The sequence below is a fragment of the Scleropages formosus genome, chromosome 13 (genome assembly GCF_900964775.1).
Source record: "Scleropages formosus chromosome 13, fSclFor1.1, whole genome shotgun sequence".
In the NCBI taxonomy this organism is placed as follows: domain Eukaryota; kingdom Metazoa; phylum Chordata; class Actinopteri; order Osteoglossiformes; family Osteoglossidae; genus Scleropages; species Scleropages formosus.
Genome location: NC_041818.1, coordinates 13,781,993 through 13,796,475, shown reverse-complemented (window position 1 = coordinate 13,796,475; position 14,483 = coordinate 13,781,993). Strand labels below are relative to the sequence as shown.

At 46.6% G+C, this 14,483-nt stretch overlaps 1 protein-coding gene across 1 annotated transcript; it reads left to right on the top strand.

Annotated features, from left to right (window-relative positions):
* Window positions 1–7,957: 7,957 nt before the first annotated feature.
* Window positions 7,958–14,483, top strand: paqr9 (progestin and adipoQ receptor family member 9). Its single transcript, XM_018742565.2, has one exon. The coding sequence runs from the start codon at window positions 9,770–9,772 to the stop codon at window positions 10,910–10,912; it is 1,143 nt and encodes a 380-aa protein (XP_018598081.2). The 5' UTR covers window positions 7,958–9,769; the 3' UTR covers window positions 10,913–14,483.

Here is a 14,483-nt window from a genome sequence, read left to right as displayed (position 1 = left end):
CATATGGCCCTTTGAAAGTTGACTCAAACATCCAGCTCTCTTGCCCCCACAAGCCCCTAGTCTTATTTCTTCACTACGTATGAATGGGAAGTATGTCTGACTCATTAACTCCATCCACCACATATATAGCACACACCTCACAACACAGTAAATATCTCACTATCAACAACCGCCTGACTAAGTCAGGGTCACAGTGGTTGGGAGCCTATCCTGAAAGTGCAGGCTGCAGGGCTAAGGAGGGGTGCACCTGGAGAGAGATTAATAATTAGCGCCACCAAGTCTGAGGGATACAGTACTAAGTCTAGGACATACCTGGTGTCCATCCTTGTTGATGGTACTGGGCACAGGTTCACACCTGGGTCAGGTTCCCCAGGGCCTTTTTCCACCCTGCTATGATACAGCAGTACTAGAATCAGTCTGGACCCCTGTGATAGCACAGCTCAACTCCCCTCCTCCAGCAACCAAATGACCACACTTGGGTTCCGCTGCTGATATGTGACAAAACTGCTCAAACAGTGTGTGTGGATGCATCTCCTATATTTGGTGCAGGAAAAGTTAGGGGAAGAGAGAATGGCAAGTGAACGACGCTGACCTTTGTGAACTTTTTTTCAAAATACAGAAGAAGCACTGCTTCAAGATCCATAACGTTAGGTCCCACAGGGACTCCCACTCTGACAGATTCCTGGGCGAGAGTGTGTGGGTGGACTTCTGTGTGTCTAAACTTCAGCCAGCTTGTTACCAAATCCATCGTTCTTTGCTTTATTTTTAAACTTGCTTTCGTTCTCCCTTTTTTCTGCTTCTTTGTGCCTCTTGAGGATCCATTTGCAAAGTTTTCAGCGTGGATCTGTTCAAGTGCAGGCCCGCAGCAGGCCTACTTCGGTTGAACCTGTACATAAGCAAAAATCACAGTCACTTGATATGTTTAGTATGATCATTAAGTGTTATTCACATGGTGCAATAGATTAGACTGAAACTTACACATACATTATTCCATGAAAGCATTAATTGATTTAATTTTAGTTGGCCATGATATTTTGTCATCTCTCTTGTCATGACTCTTTTGTCACCCTATCAGATACCTGTGTATTTTTGACATCCAGCAGACACTGTCTCACTCACCAACTTCATCCTTTACTATCCAGTTCAAAATTAAGATGTACTACCATGAGACGGCCTAGAGAGAGGAGGTGAGGCTCCTGGCAGAATGGTGCCAGGACAACAAGCTGTCTCTCAACGTCAGTAAAGCTAAGGAGCTGGTGATTGACTTCAGGAGACAAGATACGGTTCATGCACCCATCTACGTAGGAGGGGATGTTGTAGAAAGGGTCAACAGCTTCAGATTCCTCGGGGTTACCCTCATTGCCAAACTCACATGGTCTGAGCATACAGCATCAACCATCAAAAAGGCCCATCAACGCCTTCACTTCCTCAGGCGTCTGAAGAAAGCCAGGATGTCCACTACAGTCCTCACCACTTTCTACAGGCGTGCTGTGGAGTCCGTCCTCACAGGGTGTATTACATCCTGGGGTGGCTGTTGCGCTATACAGGACAAGAAAGCCCTACAGAGGGTGGTCAAAACAGCTCAGGAAATCATCGGCACACAGCTCCAACAGTCGAGGACACCTACACCGCATGCTGTCTCAGAAAGATGATGTGCATCATGAGAGACCATAATCATCCCACACGGGCACTTTTCTCTTCTCTGCCATCTGGAAAGTGGCTCAGGTCTATTCGAACCCGCACTGCTAGGTACAGGAACAGCTTTTACCCCACTGCTGTAAGACTATACAACACTAACCAATGTGCCACCTTTAATAAATAGAGTTGGACTGTTCCTTCCAAGCACACTGGTAGATTTACATTTACATTTATTCACTTAGCAGACGCTTTTGTCCAAAGCAACTTCCAACAAACTCTATGTAGTGTTACCAGTCCACACATCTTATTCACCAAGGTGACTTACACTGCTAGATACACTACTTACAACAGGTCACTCATCCATACATCAGTGGAACACACTCTGTCTGTGTCACTCACACAGTATGGGGGAACCTGACCAGCATGTCTTTGGACTGTGGGAGGAAACCCACGCAGACATGGGGAGAACATGCAAACTCCACACAAACTGAGCAGGGATCAAACCCACGTTCTCTCACACCACCCAGGCACTGTGAGACAGCAGCGCAACTCACTGTGCCACCGTGCAGCCCAGTGGTAGACTACACTGTCACTTTAAGCATCCGCATTCTCTCTCACGTTCTGAGTTCTCTGGCTGTCTATTGACATGATTGTTATTGCTGTTACCGTTATTTACTGTTATTGCTATTTGCATTACTCACTGTCATTGCCATTGTCATTGTTTTGTTTTGTGCAGTATTTCTATTGTTTTTGTCCATAGTTTGTGGAGAAGCATTCAAAAAGAATTTCATGATACTTGTACATGGTACTTATACCTATGACAATGAACTTGAAACTTGAAACTTGGTTTGCTGCTAAATGTGACCAGTTTATACAGCGAGGGGTATATTTTACTGGAGCAATTCAGGGGAAGTACCGTGCTCTGAATGGTACTACAGCATCAGCATTTAGTGGGGTGACACCCAGAAACCTCCTGTTTACAAGCCTGGGTCCTTAACTGCTGTTCTGCTGTATGTGCTGTGTCATTTGGTGCTAAAAACAAGAAAGGGTTGACACTACAGAGGTGCATTTTGGAGGAGGCACATCAACTGTCACATGTTCCTGGGAAACCAAGGAATCAATACAGACACTGAGACCAACACAAAATGAGAAGCTGTGGGTGAAATATTTGCCATAAATATGGTATTTTTACAGTACATTGCCTTTAGAAGTTAAACTTGATTGGTGCTAGATAACCCAATTCTAAGAAATACCTCTGGCTCCAGTGTGGTTACGTCACCAGAAAATGTTGCTTATGTTCAGAAACCCTTCTGACTTGGGGTTTGTCTGGGTTTTTCATCCTTGCGCTCTTTTACCGAAAACGGCCTGCTTGCCAGAGTGCGACTTCCTCTTAAGGGCAATGATCAGCGGTTCTTTCTGCAAAAGAACGTATACTTCAGCATCATTAACTCAAAATGCAACAGAGCGACCTGGGCCACGATCACCACATACCCCCATGCAAATGTTCCAGGTCAATAAACTTTAAAATCATCCAGTTATAATCGGTCTTGGAATGGAGGTCATGCTTTGCCTACTCCAGCTCTCATGGTAGTTTACTCAGACGACTGCTGCGTGTTTCTCACCATGTGCCCTAGCCACCATTTCGCACAACTGCCACCACAGAATTTTTCAAATCTGCTCTGAACGTTCTAGAAACAAAGCCATATTGGACAGAATATGACAATCTGTTCAGCATTTTGATTTTGTGCAGCATTTGTTCTGTAGCGGTTGGATCTGAGCAACTGCTTGGCTGAAGGGTCGTCAGTGCAGCATTGTGCATGCAGCCCAGTGGATTTATTAATTATTATTTCACTCTGCTAAGATCCAGTACCTCCGCAGATGAGTAGGCTCAGTAGCGCAGGAGTTGGGCCAAAGTTTATTGAATGGTCACATACACAATGTGCCATAACATCAGTTCATAGCAGCACATGATCGTTATGACAGAACAAAATGTACAATTAATATTCTGAAGTTTTCTCAAGAGTCATTCTAACAAACAAATAACATTATGACCATCATTATTAAGCAGCTCAGATATACTCAGTAATGCTTTCTGTTCTGTACCTTGAATGTGTGTACACTTAATGTGTTAGCATATCATTACTTTTTAAATTTTTTTTAGATTTACAATTAAAAAAAGAATGGCATATGGAACTTTAACAACTAAATGATTTGTCTTCCCATATTCATTATCATGTGAATTTTTATTTATGGCACTTTTCTCCAAAGTACATTCTATTGTTAGGTTTGTACACTGAACTAATTTCAATGACTCACCCCCTTACACATCTGGCAAATTTTTCTTGCATCAAATCAGGGTAAGTATCTTGCTGCAGAATACTACAGTAGGAGGTAGGACTTGAATGTAGATTGTCTGACTGCAGAGTAATTAGGTTTTAGGCTAATTGTCAATTAGGCTACCATATACATACTATACTCACACATCACACACACATTGACCAAAACCACTTGACACAAGTAGGGGGTCATGGTGAATCAGAGCCCAGCCCGGCAATGCAGGGGGCAAGGCTGGAGGGGGAGGGGACACACCCAGGACAGGACGCCAGTTCGTCGCAAGGCACCCCAAGCAGGACTCGAACCCCAGACCCACCAAAGAGCGGAACCCAGACAAACCCGCTGCTCCATCGCACTCCCCCTACATACTATACTGAAAGCTCAGAATAAATCAGTTGCCATAGTTACATATAAATATGATTTTGCCAATTATTTTTTGTATTAGTTGGCCACTCAAATGAGCATACTTTGGGCTGCACAGGCTAAATAAATATTAACTCATAAACAGAAAATAATAATAGAAAAATAAAAATCCAAATTCAGACAAATCCCTGAAATTATTTCGACAGGCATCTTATCTGTTGAGTACAATCTTAAAGAAATGCTAATGAATTCTGTCTACGTATGTTTGTGAATCAAGGCTTGTGTGTGTAAGTGCACTGGTTACAGGTAAAACATACAGCACACGTGCACACTAATGTTGTAGATCATCAATTCATTTTTAAGGCAGTAATTAAATTAGTTTACGATGTGAAGGGTTATCAAAGCATGCTTCCGGAATGAACTGTTTCCTGTTGCTAAGTTTCCAGATTACGCATCAGACTTTAAGAGTTGGTGCTTATATTTCTTAGGCAAGCAGAGTTGTGGATGGAGCCAGCTGGTGCTGGCCGTGGCCAGCGTGGGCGCTCTGTTCCCTCCACTCCTTAACCCTTTCATTGCTCCTAAATACCACCAGCGAAGGTACTGTGCTGCCCTGCTGAGTGGCTGCAATCTGTAGTTATTAATATTTTCTGAGCCATCTCACATTGTCTCCCTCTCTCGCACCCTCTCCTCCACACGCTCCACTGCATTCCTCTTCCACCTAACCTACAAGTCCACTGACCCTGTGCACAGCACCCACTACCGACTCGTTCCGCACCGTGGCCCTGCCCCACAGCTGCAGTCAGCCAATCAAAAGGCGGAAGAGTGATAGAATCTGCCCCCCAAAGCCACTAAAAATGACCTCCAAGGAGAGGAACCAAGTGACCTGCAACATAAAATGCGAGTGAAAATAAGCTCACACCAGGGGAAATCTAGAAAATATCAGTTATGTGCTTTGTTTTCAAATAGGTATTTATGTATTGATTATTTAAAATAGTATCAGCTTGTCATCCCGACCAAGCTGATCCAGAAACTACTAGGTCTGGGACTGAGAGCCACATTGTGCAACTGGATCCTGGATTTCCTCACCAACAGACCCTAGCGTGTGCAGATTGGCAGTAATACCTCCTCCCCACTGACCCTCAACACTGGCACTCCACAGAGAAGCGTCCTGAGCCCAGTGCTATACTCCCTGTTCACACATGACTGCGTGGCCAGTCACAGCCCCAACACCATCATAAAGTTTGCTGACAATACCACCATTGTGGGTCTGATCACCAACAATGATGAGGTGGTCTACAGAGAGGAGGTGAGGCTCCTGGGAGAGCGGTGCCAGGACAACAACCTGTCTCTCAATGTCAGTAAAACTAAGGAGCTGGTGATTGACTTCAGGAGACAGGATACGGTTCAGACACCCATCTACGTAGGAGGGGACATGGTAGAAAGGGTCAACAGCTTCAAATTCCTAGGGGTCACCCTCACTGCCAAACTCACATGGACTGAGCACACAGCATCAACCATCAAAAAAGGCCCATCAACGCCTCCACTTTCTCAGGCATCTGAAGAAAGCCAGGATGTCCGCTACAGACCTCACCACTTTCTACAGGCATGCTGTGGAGTCCATCCTCACAGGGTGTATTACATCCTGGGGTGGCAGCTGCTCCATACAGGACAAGAAAGCTCTACCGAAGGTGGTCAAAACAGCTCAGGAAATCATCGGCACACAGCTACTAGCAGTCGAGGACACCTACACCACATGCTGTCTCAGAAAGACGATGCGCATCATGAGAGATCATAATCACCCCGCACTTTTCTCTTCTCTGCCATCTGGAAAGTGGCTCAGGTCTATTAGAACCCGCACTGCTAGGTACAGGAACAGCTTTTACCCCAGTGCTGTAAGAGTATACAACACTAACCAATGTGCCACCTTTAGTAACTAGAGTTGGACTGTTCCTTCCAAGCACACTGGTAGATTACACTGTCACTTTAAAGATTCTCATGCTCTAAATTCTCTGGCTGTCTACTGTTATTTATTGTTATTATTGTTACCGTTATTTATCGTTATTGTTATTAGCATTACTCACTGTCATTGTTATTGTTTTGTTTTGTGCAGTATTTCTTTTGTTTTTGTCCATAGTCTGTGGAGAAGCACTCAAAAAGAATTTCATGATACTTGTACACGGTACTTATACCTATGACAATAAACTTGAAACTTAAACTTAACTCCCTTTAGACTGAATTCTTGCAGATGTTGAATTATACACACACACACACACACACACATTTTCAGAACCGCTTGTCCCATACGGGGTCACGGGGAACCGGAGCCTACCCGGCAACACAGGGCGTAAGGCCGGAGGGGGAGGGGACATACCCAGGACGGGACGCCAATCCATCACAAGGCACCCCAAGCGGGACTCGAACCCCAGACCCACCGGAGAGCAGGACTGCGGTCCAACCCACTGCGCCACCGCACCCCCTCCTGTTGAATTATACAGTATGTTTTATTTAATTTGCAGGAAATGTGAGCAAAACTGAGATTAAATGGTCAATAACACATTTTTTTATAAATACATACTATAAAATGAACCAGAAATTGATATGTCACCAGTCAACTGACATTTAAGCTGCTTATAAGAGCTGGCCTTACCGCTCTACTGACATGTGCTGCATGGCAGGTAAAAGAAATAAGGAATAATCTCAGTCACTGCTCCAGGATTAGGGATGTCAGCCTGGCCATGCAGCAGCTCCTGAGTTTGGTAGGAAAGATTAGCTAAGTAGCCCAAAAAGAGCTCAGTCCAGAGGTGGCCACAAAGCCCAGAGCTCAGTCTGGGTCCAGAGATCAGCAAACCTGGAAACAATGAGTTGGGGGTGGCAAGAGGTCTACAGAAACCCTGAATGGAAGCAGCAGATTGCAGCAGCTAGCTAAGTGGAGGAGCAACTTTCCTGTCCCCAGAGGATGGTTATGTGGGTCAATGTTGACCATAAAGCCACCTGTCACAAGCTTAGGCCCGGGGGGGTTGGAGGGTCGGGAGTTGATCTGGATCTATTGCCTAACACCAAGGGTGAAAGAGAAAGGTGACTGTAGAGGTTGAGGACTCTTCTTAAAGCTATACAGGCACTGTCATTAAGTTTTTCATCTTATGATGAAAAAATATGCATCATTAACAACAACAACAACAACAATAATAATAATAATCCTGTCCAAGGCGTGAGCTCCAGACTGCTACAACCCTGATTTGGACAAATGGTTAAGGAAAGTGAAGAGTGAATGGTGTATATTATTATTATTATTATTATTATTATTATTGACTAAAGGGATTGCATCCGAAGCAATAATAAGGAAATGGCACACGGAGGATTATGTATTGAACAAAGGCTGTATTTGAGGACTGAGAGTGAAGCGCTGTTATCCTTCATGGGAAATTCTGACACGGAGGATTCGGCGCTATTTTGGTCGCAGCTCCCGGTGTTCATTTGAAAGGTTAAAACGAATGCAAATAGTGTCGCTGCGGGCGAGTGGTGAACTCTCTCACTCTCTGCGCGCGCGCGCGCGCGTGCGTGAGAGACAGAGATAGACACGCACACACACACACACACGCACACACACACACGCACCCTCCTGGCAGTGTGACGATACCGGCGGACAAATGCCGCGAGCCCAGGACTCAGTAACCCTGACAGTTTATTCCGAAGAGACGCGTCGGCAGCCAAATTTACCATCTCCGCGTTACGGTTACGTGTTCGGATTTAGGACACGGATCTAATTTATGTTCTATTTCGTCACAGCACTGCAGGCTCTGCACCGGACTGCACTGACCGCGGATACTGTGCTGTTGCGGTGTGTTCGCGAGTGGACGTGGGCATGGACCCACACTGCCGGGTTTGACTGCACTGTGACTGTCGGCGTCGCGCGAGCCGGCTGCCGGACACGAGCGGCAGCGCGTGGGGTCGAGGACAAGCCGAGGAGAAGGTGACACCAGCCGCCGGTGCCCACGATCACCGCTCCCCCCCCCGCTTCATCTTCATCCTCGTCCTCATCTTCTGAGTCCTGTTCATCTCAGCGCTCGCGGGGAAGAAGGAGGAGGACGATCTCGGGCCAGAACCCGCGCGAGGGCCAAAGAGAGAAAGGAGTCGTCAGATTCTCGTCACGGCCACCGGTCCCGGTCATCTGCGACCTGTCAAGAGCCTCAGTCCACGGCCACGTGACGGGGTATGCCATGCCGCATTGAGATCCCCTCACTCCAAGGGAAATACGCTGAAATGTTCCACCCAGAGCGCAGTTTTAACACGGGATGTCCTGTGATGTGACGAGCGCGTGAAGAAGCCCACGGCACGCGAGATACCCCACGCAGATCCCCCCAGTTCCAGGACGTGTCGTGATCCTGACGTCGTGTTAGCTTTTGTTGCAGGACGCACGGATACGTGGACGGCACGAAGAATAACCAAACGGAGGATGTGTGCTTAGAAACACACACAGGAAAACAAATGAATAATTAAGAGCAGGAATCGGAGACGGTGAAGCGAGAAGGTCGTAATGCACGTGGAGTCATCAATAATACAGCGCGACACGGCGGAGCCCGCAGCCGGCACGCGGGACGCGCGACCTACTTAGAGACGCGGGCGCGTGAAGCCGGCTGCCTGCCCTGTGCCGCGCGTAATATTTCATACGATCCATTGCTACGTACTGAATTTATTTCAAAAGCGTCGAATTTCGACGCAGGTCTCCACGGAGCTGTCGAGCAAATCGCGAAAAAAATAGCACCGCTACGTATCCGAGAGGAATTAGAAAACACTTGTGCGAAAGGAGATAAAATATTAACTAGTCTAGTGTGTTTGTAGATTGTTGTTAACCTATTGGACCTGAGGGGGTCGAAGTACTGTAAGTGTAATATTAAAAAGCAGCCTTAGCAGCCGCGGCGCAGGGCATGATGATAATGGCCGGTGCCGTTTTTAATCAGGGATTTTTAAACGCGTTCAGCCCAAAACCAAAGTTATTAATTCAGCCCAAATATTTCACCACTGGAGCTTTGCTGTGAATTAAAAAAACGGAAACAAAAATCCCTTTATGAACAAAGGTTCACTCACAATAGTGGATTGCTCTGCTGCGGAATTTTAGAATTAGATTAGTGCTAAATAAACCTCTCAATGGATTTGAGAAGAAAATAACCTTCTGACGGACCAGGAGCTGGTATCTGTTGATGAACAATTTGTATTTGTTCATGATCAGGGTCATAAAGTGAGAGTAAAGGTCCAAGAGTGCCTTAAGGTGAGCAACGGGCTCTTGGAAGAAGTGAATGAAGCAGTACATGTACGGAGACTGGAAGCTGAAGTAAGTCCTGTGAGAAGTGTTAAAACTGAGCGGGACCTGGCACCAGAAGAGCCACCCAGTCAAGTCGATTAAGCCGTTAGTCCGCCCGGTGACTCGCGCTCTGTCATGTTGCTGAGATGCAGCCGTCCCTCCCAGCCCCTGCTGAGGCACACCGACGTCCCGCAGCGGGTCACTGAGAGCTTCATCCTCTCAGGGTACCGCTTCCCCGACTACAGCTTGCGAGAGTGCCTGGCATCTGCCTTCAGGCCCACCAATGAGACAGGCAACTTCTGGACCCACTTCCTGGCAGTGTTCGTCTTCGCCTTCCACTTCCTGGAGCTGTTCTGGTGGGAGGACCAGCCAGCCCTCAGCGACCCCTTCTTCTACCCCTTCTGGAACTACTTCATTGGTGTGTTCTGCCTGCTGATGGCCAGCAGCATGGCCCACCTGCTCAACTCCATGTCACTGCTCATCAGGGAGATCTGCTTCTTTGTGGACTATGGCACCATCAGTGCCTATACTGTGGGCTCATCCCTGGCTTACTTCTACTACATCCACCCGCAAGCAGGGCTGCCTGGCACTGGGCTCCGCAACACCACCCAGGAGAGGCCACAAGTCCTGGAAGGTCCCTCTCTTCCACCGCCTTCCTCACAATCGTCATCCTCTACCCTCCCGGAGTTTCACGTATTCTTTGAGAACTTCTACATCCCCAGTGCCTGTGTGGTGGCTCTCCTGTGCACGCTGGCCTGCTGCTGCACCCGCCAACGTTGGAGAAGGTACCGATATGTGATCCGCACCATGGTTTTCCTGCTACCTTTTATTGTGGCTTCCACCCCTGTCTTTTATCGTCTTCTCCGACCATCCCAGCACTCTGCCGTGTCCTTGTCCCGCTCCTCTGCAACCCTGGCTCCGTTTTTCTACCGGCACTGCTTCTGGCTGTTGGTGTCGGCACTCTTCAACATCAGCAAGTTCCCAGAGCGACTCTCTCCAGGGAAGTTTGACATCTGGGGCCACAGCCACCAGTGGTTCCACTGCTTCACCTTCCTCTCCATCCTGGATGAGCTGCACATGATCAAAGCTGAAATACGGGCCTTGGCTCTGCCCCTGGCTTCACCCTTGATGCAGCCTTTGCTCCCTGGTCCCACCCTGTGCTCCACCTACGGCGTGATGTTTGCCTTACAGGGCTGCATTGGCGCCATAATCTCCTGGTTCGCCTGGGGTGCCTGTCGGAGCAGGAGCACCCAGGCAGAACACTGCAAATCTCACTGATCGACCACTTCCGTCTCCTCTGGCTTATCTTCCCTCAGAAGATCACGATACGCCTGTTTCCATTTCTGTGTCAAAACAGACAGGCACATGGAGGGGACATGAATATGCAAGCGTTCTGGAAACTACCTTAAAGATAAAACTAGATAGCACTTTAAACCCCTGTGTAATTCAGGACCCTTGTTGTCCATGGAAGTCGTGAGCATATTTAAGGTCTCTGCATGGACAAGAGGTAGAATGTCTCTTCGTACGCATCTTAGTCAGGTCCATAACTCTGCTGCAGGGATCATCCAAGGACAGTTCTAACAGTTCTGTGCATTTCATACATTTTGATTGTATTGTTCATTTTTCAAATCAAGGTAAAGCAGTGCTTTGTGCAAGAGAGCATATTTTTCACTGTAATGTTTCATGATCAAATGTCAGCGTATCAGACATACATGTTTCGGTGAACACTTTCTGATCACTTGGTCAGTTTTTACAGCCACGCCGATTTTGTCTGCTTTGAGTACTGTACTTTAATATCACCAAGCTTTGTTGTAAAAATTCTGTCTTTGGGGGGGTAGTTTTAGGAAGGGCCTCAGAGTTTGGATTTTTTTTTTTATGGAAGCCCTTTGATTGATCTAATATTCTGAACCGGATGCTACACTGTATCGGTATCTTACACTGAAGTGGGCGCTTACACTGGATTGCTGTGATGTGTTACGCTGGACCCTGCAGTGAACCGGTCTTGCACGGTAAACTGGACAAACGAATCATCCTCCAGTGCAAAACACAAACAGGTGTAAATGTGTGAAAGCACAATAATGCTGAAACACGGGACGCAAACGCGCATACATACTGTCTCACTTCTAGACACAACAAACCGACACTGCCTCATCAGAAACATCCTTTTACAGACCCTCAGACTGGGGAGCAGCATATCATATAGCGGGAATGAGCAAAACTGTTGTACAATGTTCGGGATCTATAAGTTGATGATGTTATTCTGATGCTATATTGATTTTAACGTAGCGGTGTTAAAAACCACCTTTGAGTGGTATGAATGCATATCTGTCCACACGTTGACTTTTAGCTTCGAAATGTGATATTTTCTTATCCTGTCTCAAATGAAATGTACAAACCTATCATCCCCAAACTCTTAAATGCCTTCCCTCCCTGCTCCCACCCCTATAAGCTATATATTCCAGTCTTTTAAGCCTAAGCTCATTCTTTCTATTCTTGCTGTGGTTCCTTCCACTAGAACTCCCAGTTTGTTGTTGCGTGGCATTTGTCAAGCTTTCATGACGTATTCTGTGCCGCCACATGACTGCAGAAACGTACGTTGAGCAGGTGTCTCTTGGTCCTTTATTAAACAATGTGTTCCATCAGAGCAGGGCCTCCTCAGTATGTTCTAACAGCTCCAGGCCCTGAGATCTCCATCCTTCCCCTCGCTTGAGGGCAGCACGCTGACGACATCATCTTATTATCCGGTGCTTTAGTATGAGAACACGTTGTCATCGTTGGCGCGAATGACGGATGTCGCCGAGGTGCACCATAGCCCACGGGCCAATGTGGTGGAGGTGGTGCTGTCATGCCGGCACTGCAAGCTCTTCCTTGGAAGGTTCCTGCCGTGCTGCAAATGCTGTGACTTGTGCGGTTAAAATTGTGCCAGTAGGTCACACACAACCAGAGAAGCGCTGACACTGTCTTCCTGTCCTACTGTCATCCTTAATTATTTCCATCTGTACAGGGCCCCTCTCTCCTTTTCAATGTTTTATGCATTCTTCCTCGTTCTCACCTACCCACTCCCCTTTTCTTCCCCATTCTTGATCTCCCTCTTTGTCTTTCTGCTCTCTGACGTCTCCCCTCCTTCTGTCTGTCTCGGTTCCTCTTTACAAACGCTCGCAAGGGGAAGTGCAGCCAGAGACACAACATAAGCATTTGTCGCCTCAGTGCCCTTGCACTTTGTGCGAAAAGGAACTGAGCGCTACGAAGTTCACCCTGCAGGCTGATCGAAGCATTCATTTCACTTTCAGCAAAGGACAACATGTAGAAACAATACTGAGGGACCTAATATGTTGCTATTGTTTGCAGCAAATGAAAAATACAGAAGAGGGCTTTTATTGTTTCATAGTATAAACTTGCATGTTGTTTGGTTAAAAACAAATAACTGTTGATGAAACGTTTGTGAATTTGGGTGACTCGGAATGGAGACTGAGTCACGGTGGTGAGTTCATTAGAAGTCCATTCCACCATAAAATTTCAATTAAAAACAGAAGCCATACTTTGGATAGAAAGCCATATTACAGTGACCACTTCCCCAACACGCAATGCTTAAGGTACTCTGCAAGACCACCACGAATACAGTATTTTATTTGCCATCACTTTGAGGAATTCACGTATTCTTGTTTGTTTTTCGATAATAGTGTGTTTTTTCTTTCTTATTTGTAAAAGCAGATAGTTTTACTGGGTGAACTCTACATCAGTAGAGGTGCTGAGAAAGACGGGTTTATAATGTCTGCTGTGTCACAGGTTCATCTAATATACTGTAATATGACTGAAGTCAGTCAGATTTCATATCAGACTAAGTATGTTCATTGACCCAGGTTTGATTGAGCGTTGACAATGGTTTTAAGGTCTGGACGGACAAAAATGACTAATCGTAGTAGCTGACTCTAATATCATAAACTCACCATTGACATAACCAAATGATGTCAAGATGCAGCATGTTATGCCGCGTTTGGTCAGAACGGGACCTATTACAAGCTGTTTCTCTGAGCGTATTTGTGAAATATAAGAAATGTTTTGTATGATGTCGTGGTTTTTTCACTCTGCTGTGAGCATTCACACGTGCAAATGTAATTCCTGATGTTAGTTTAACGTTCCATTGAAGACCACAGTGTCTTTGTTCATAGGCAGGAACAAATAGCAACTCACCATGGTATATTTGTGTGTACGGCCATTTAGCACTTTGGGTGGAACGTCTCCAGATTCATTGTGCTGTTCCAGTGGTAGCTGTGACTAGTGGACTCAACAGCGTTGGAGCGTTGTCCATTCTGAATGTGGGGGGATGGGTTGTGAAAGTGCGGAAGCCTTTACTGACGTGCGATTTGACAGTCTTTTAGGACCTTTCACTCTACAGAAGGCCGAGTGCTCTGATGTGTGAGATACCACATTTTATACGTTTCACCTTGTTCAACCTGCAGCCCTATGGGCTCCTAGATGATGTGGTGCCACTGTGAGCAGTGGGGTGTGTTCCTCAGGCGTCTTACCAGTCGGTCCGTGTTCCTTGGGCCACCTCACCGCAGGTGGCATGTGTGGCATAAACAGGGTTCGAATCACCATCCCATTGTAGGCCATATGGTAATTTGCTGACTCACCTAGGGAGAGAAGCTTCTAGAAACAGTTTGCAGTGATTCGGGCACAAGGTGAAGATGCCATTTAGGGAACCCCGCTCAGCTGTGTGATGTGGGGCCCATCAGACTTGAAGACACAAGTTGAATGTGAGCCTGTTTAGGTCATAGTGTACTGTACTCAGGGGGGAACCAAGGGCAGGTGTTCCCAAATGCACTGGACTTAGCGTCTTCACTTACTG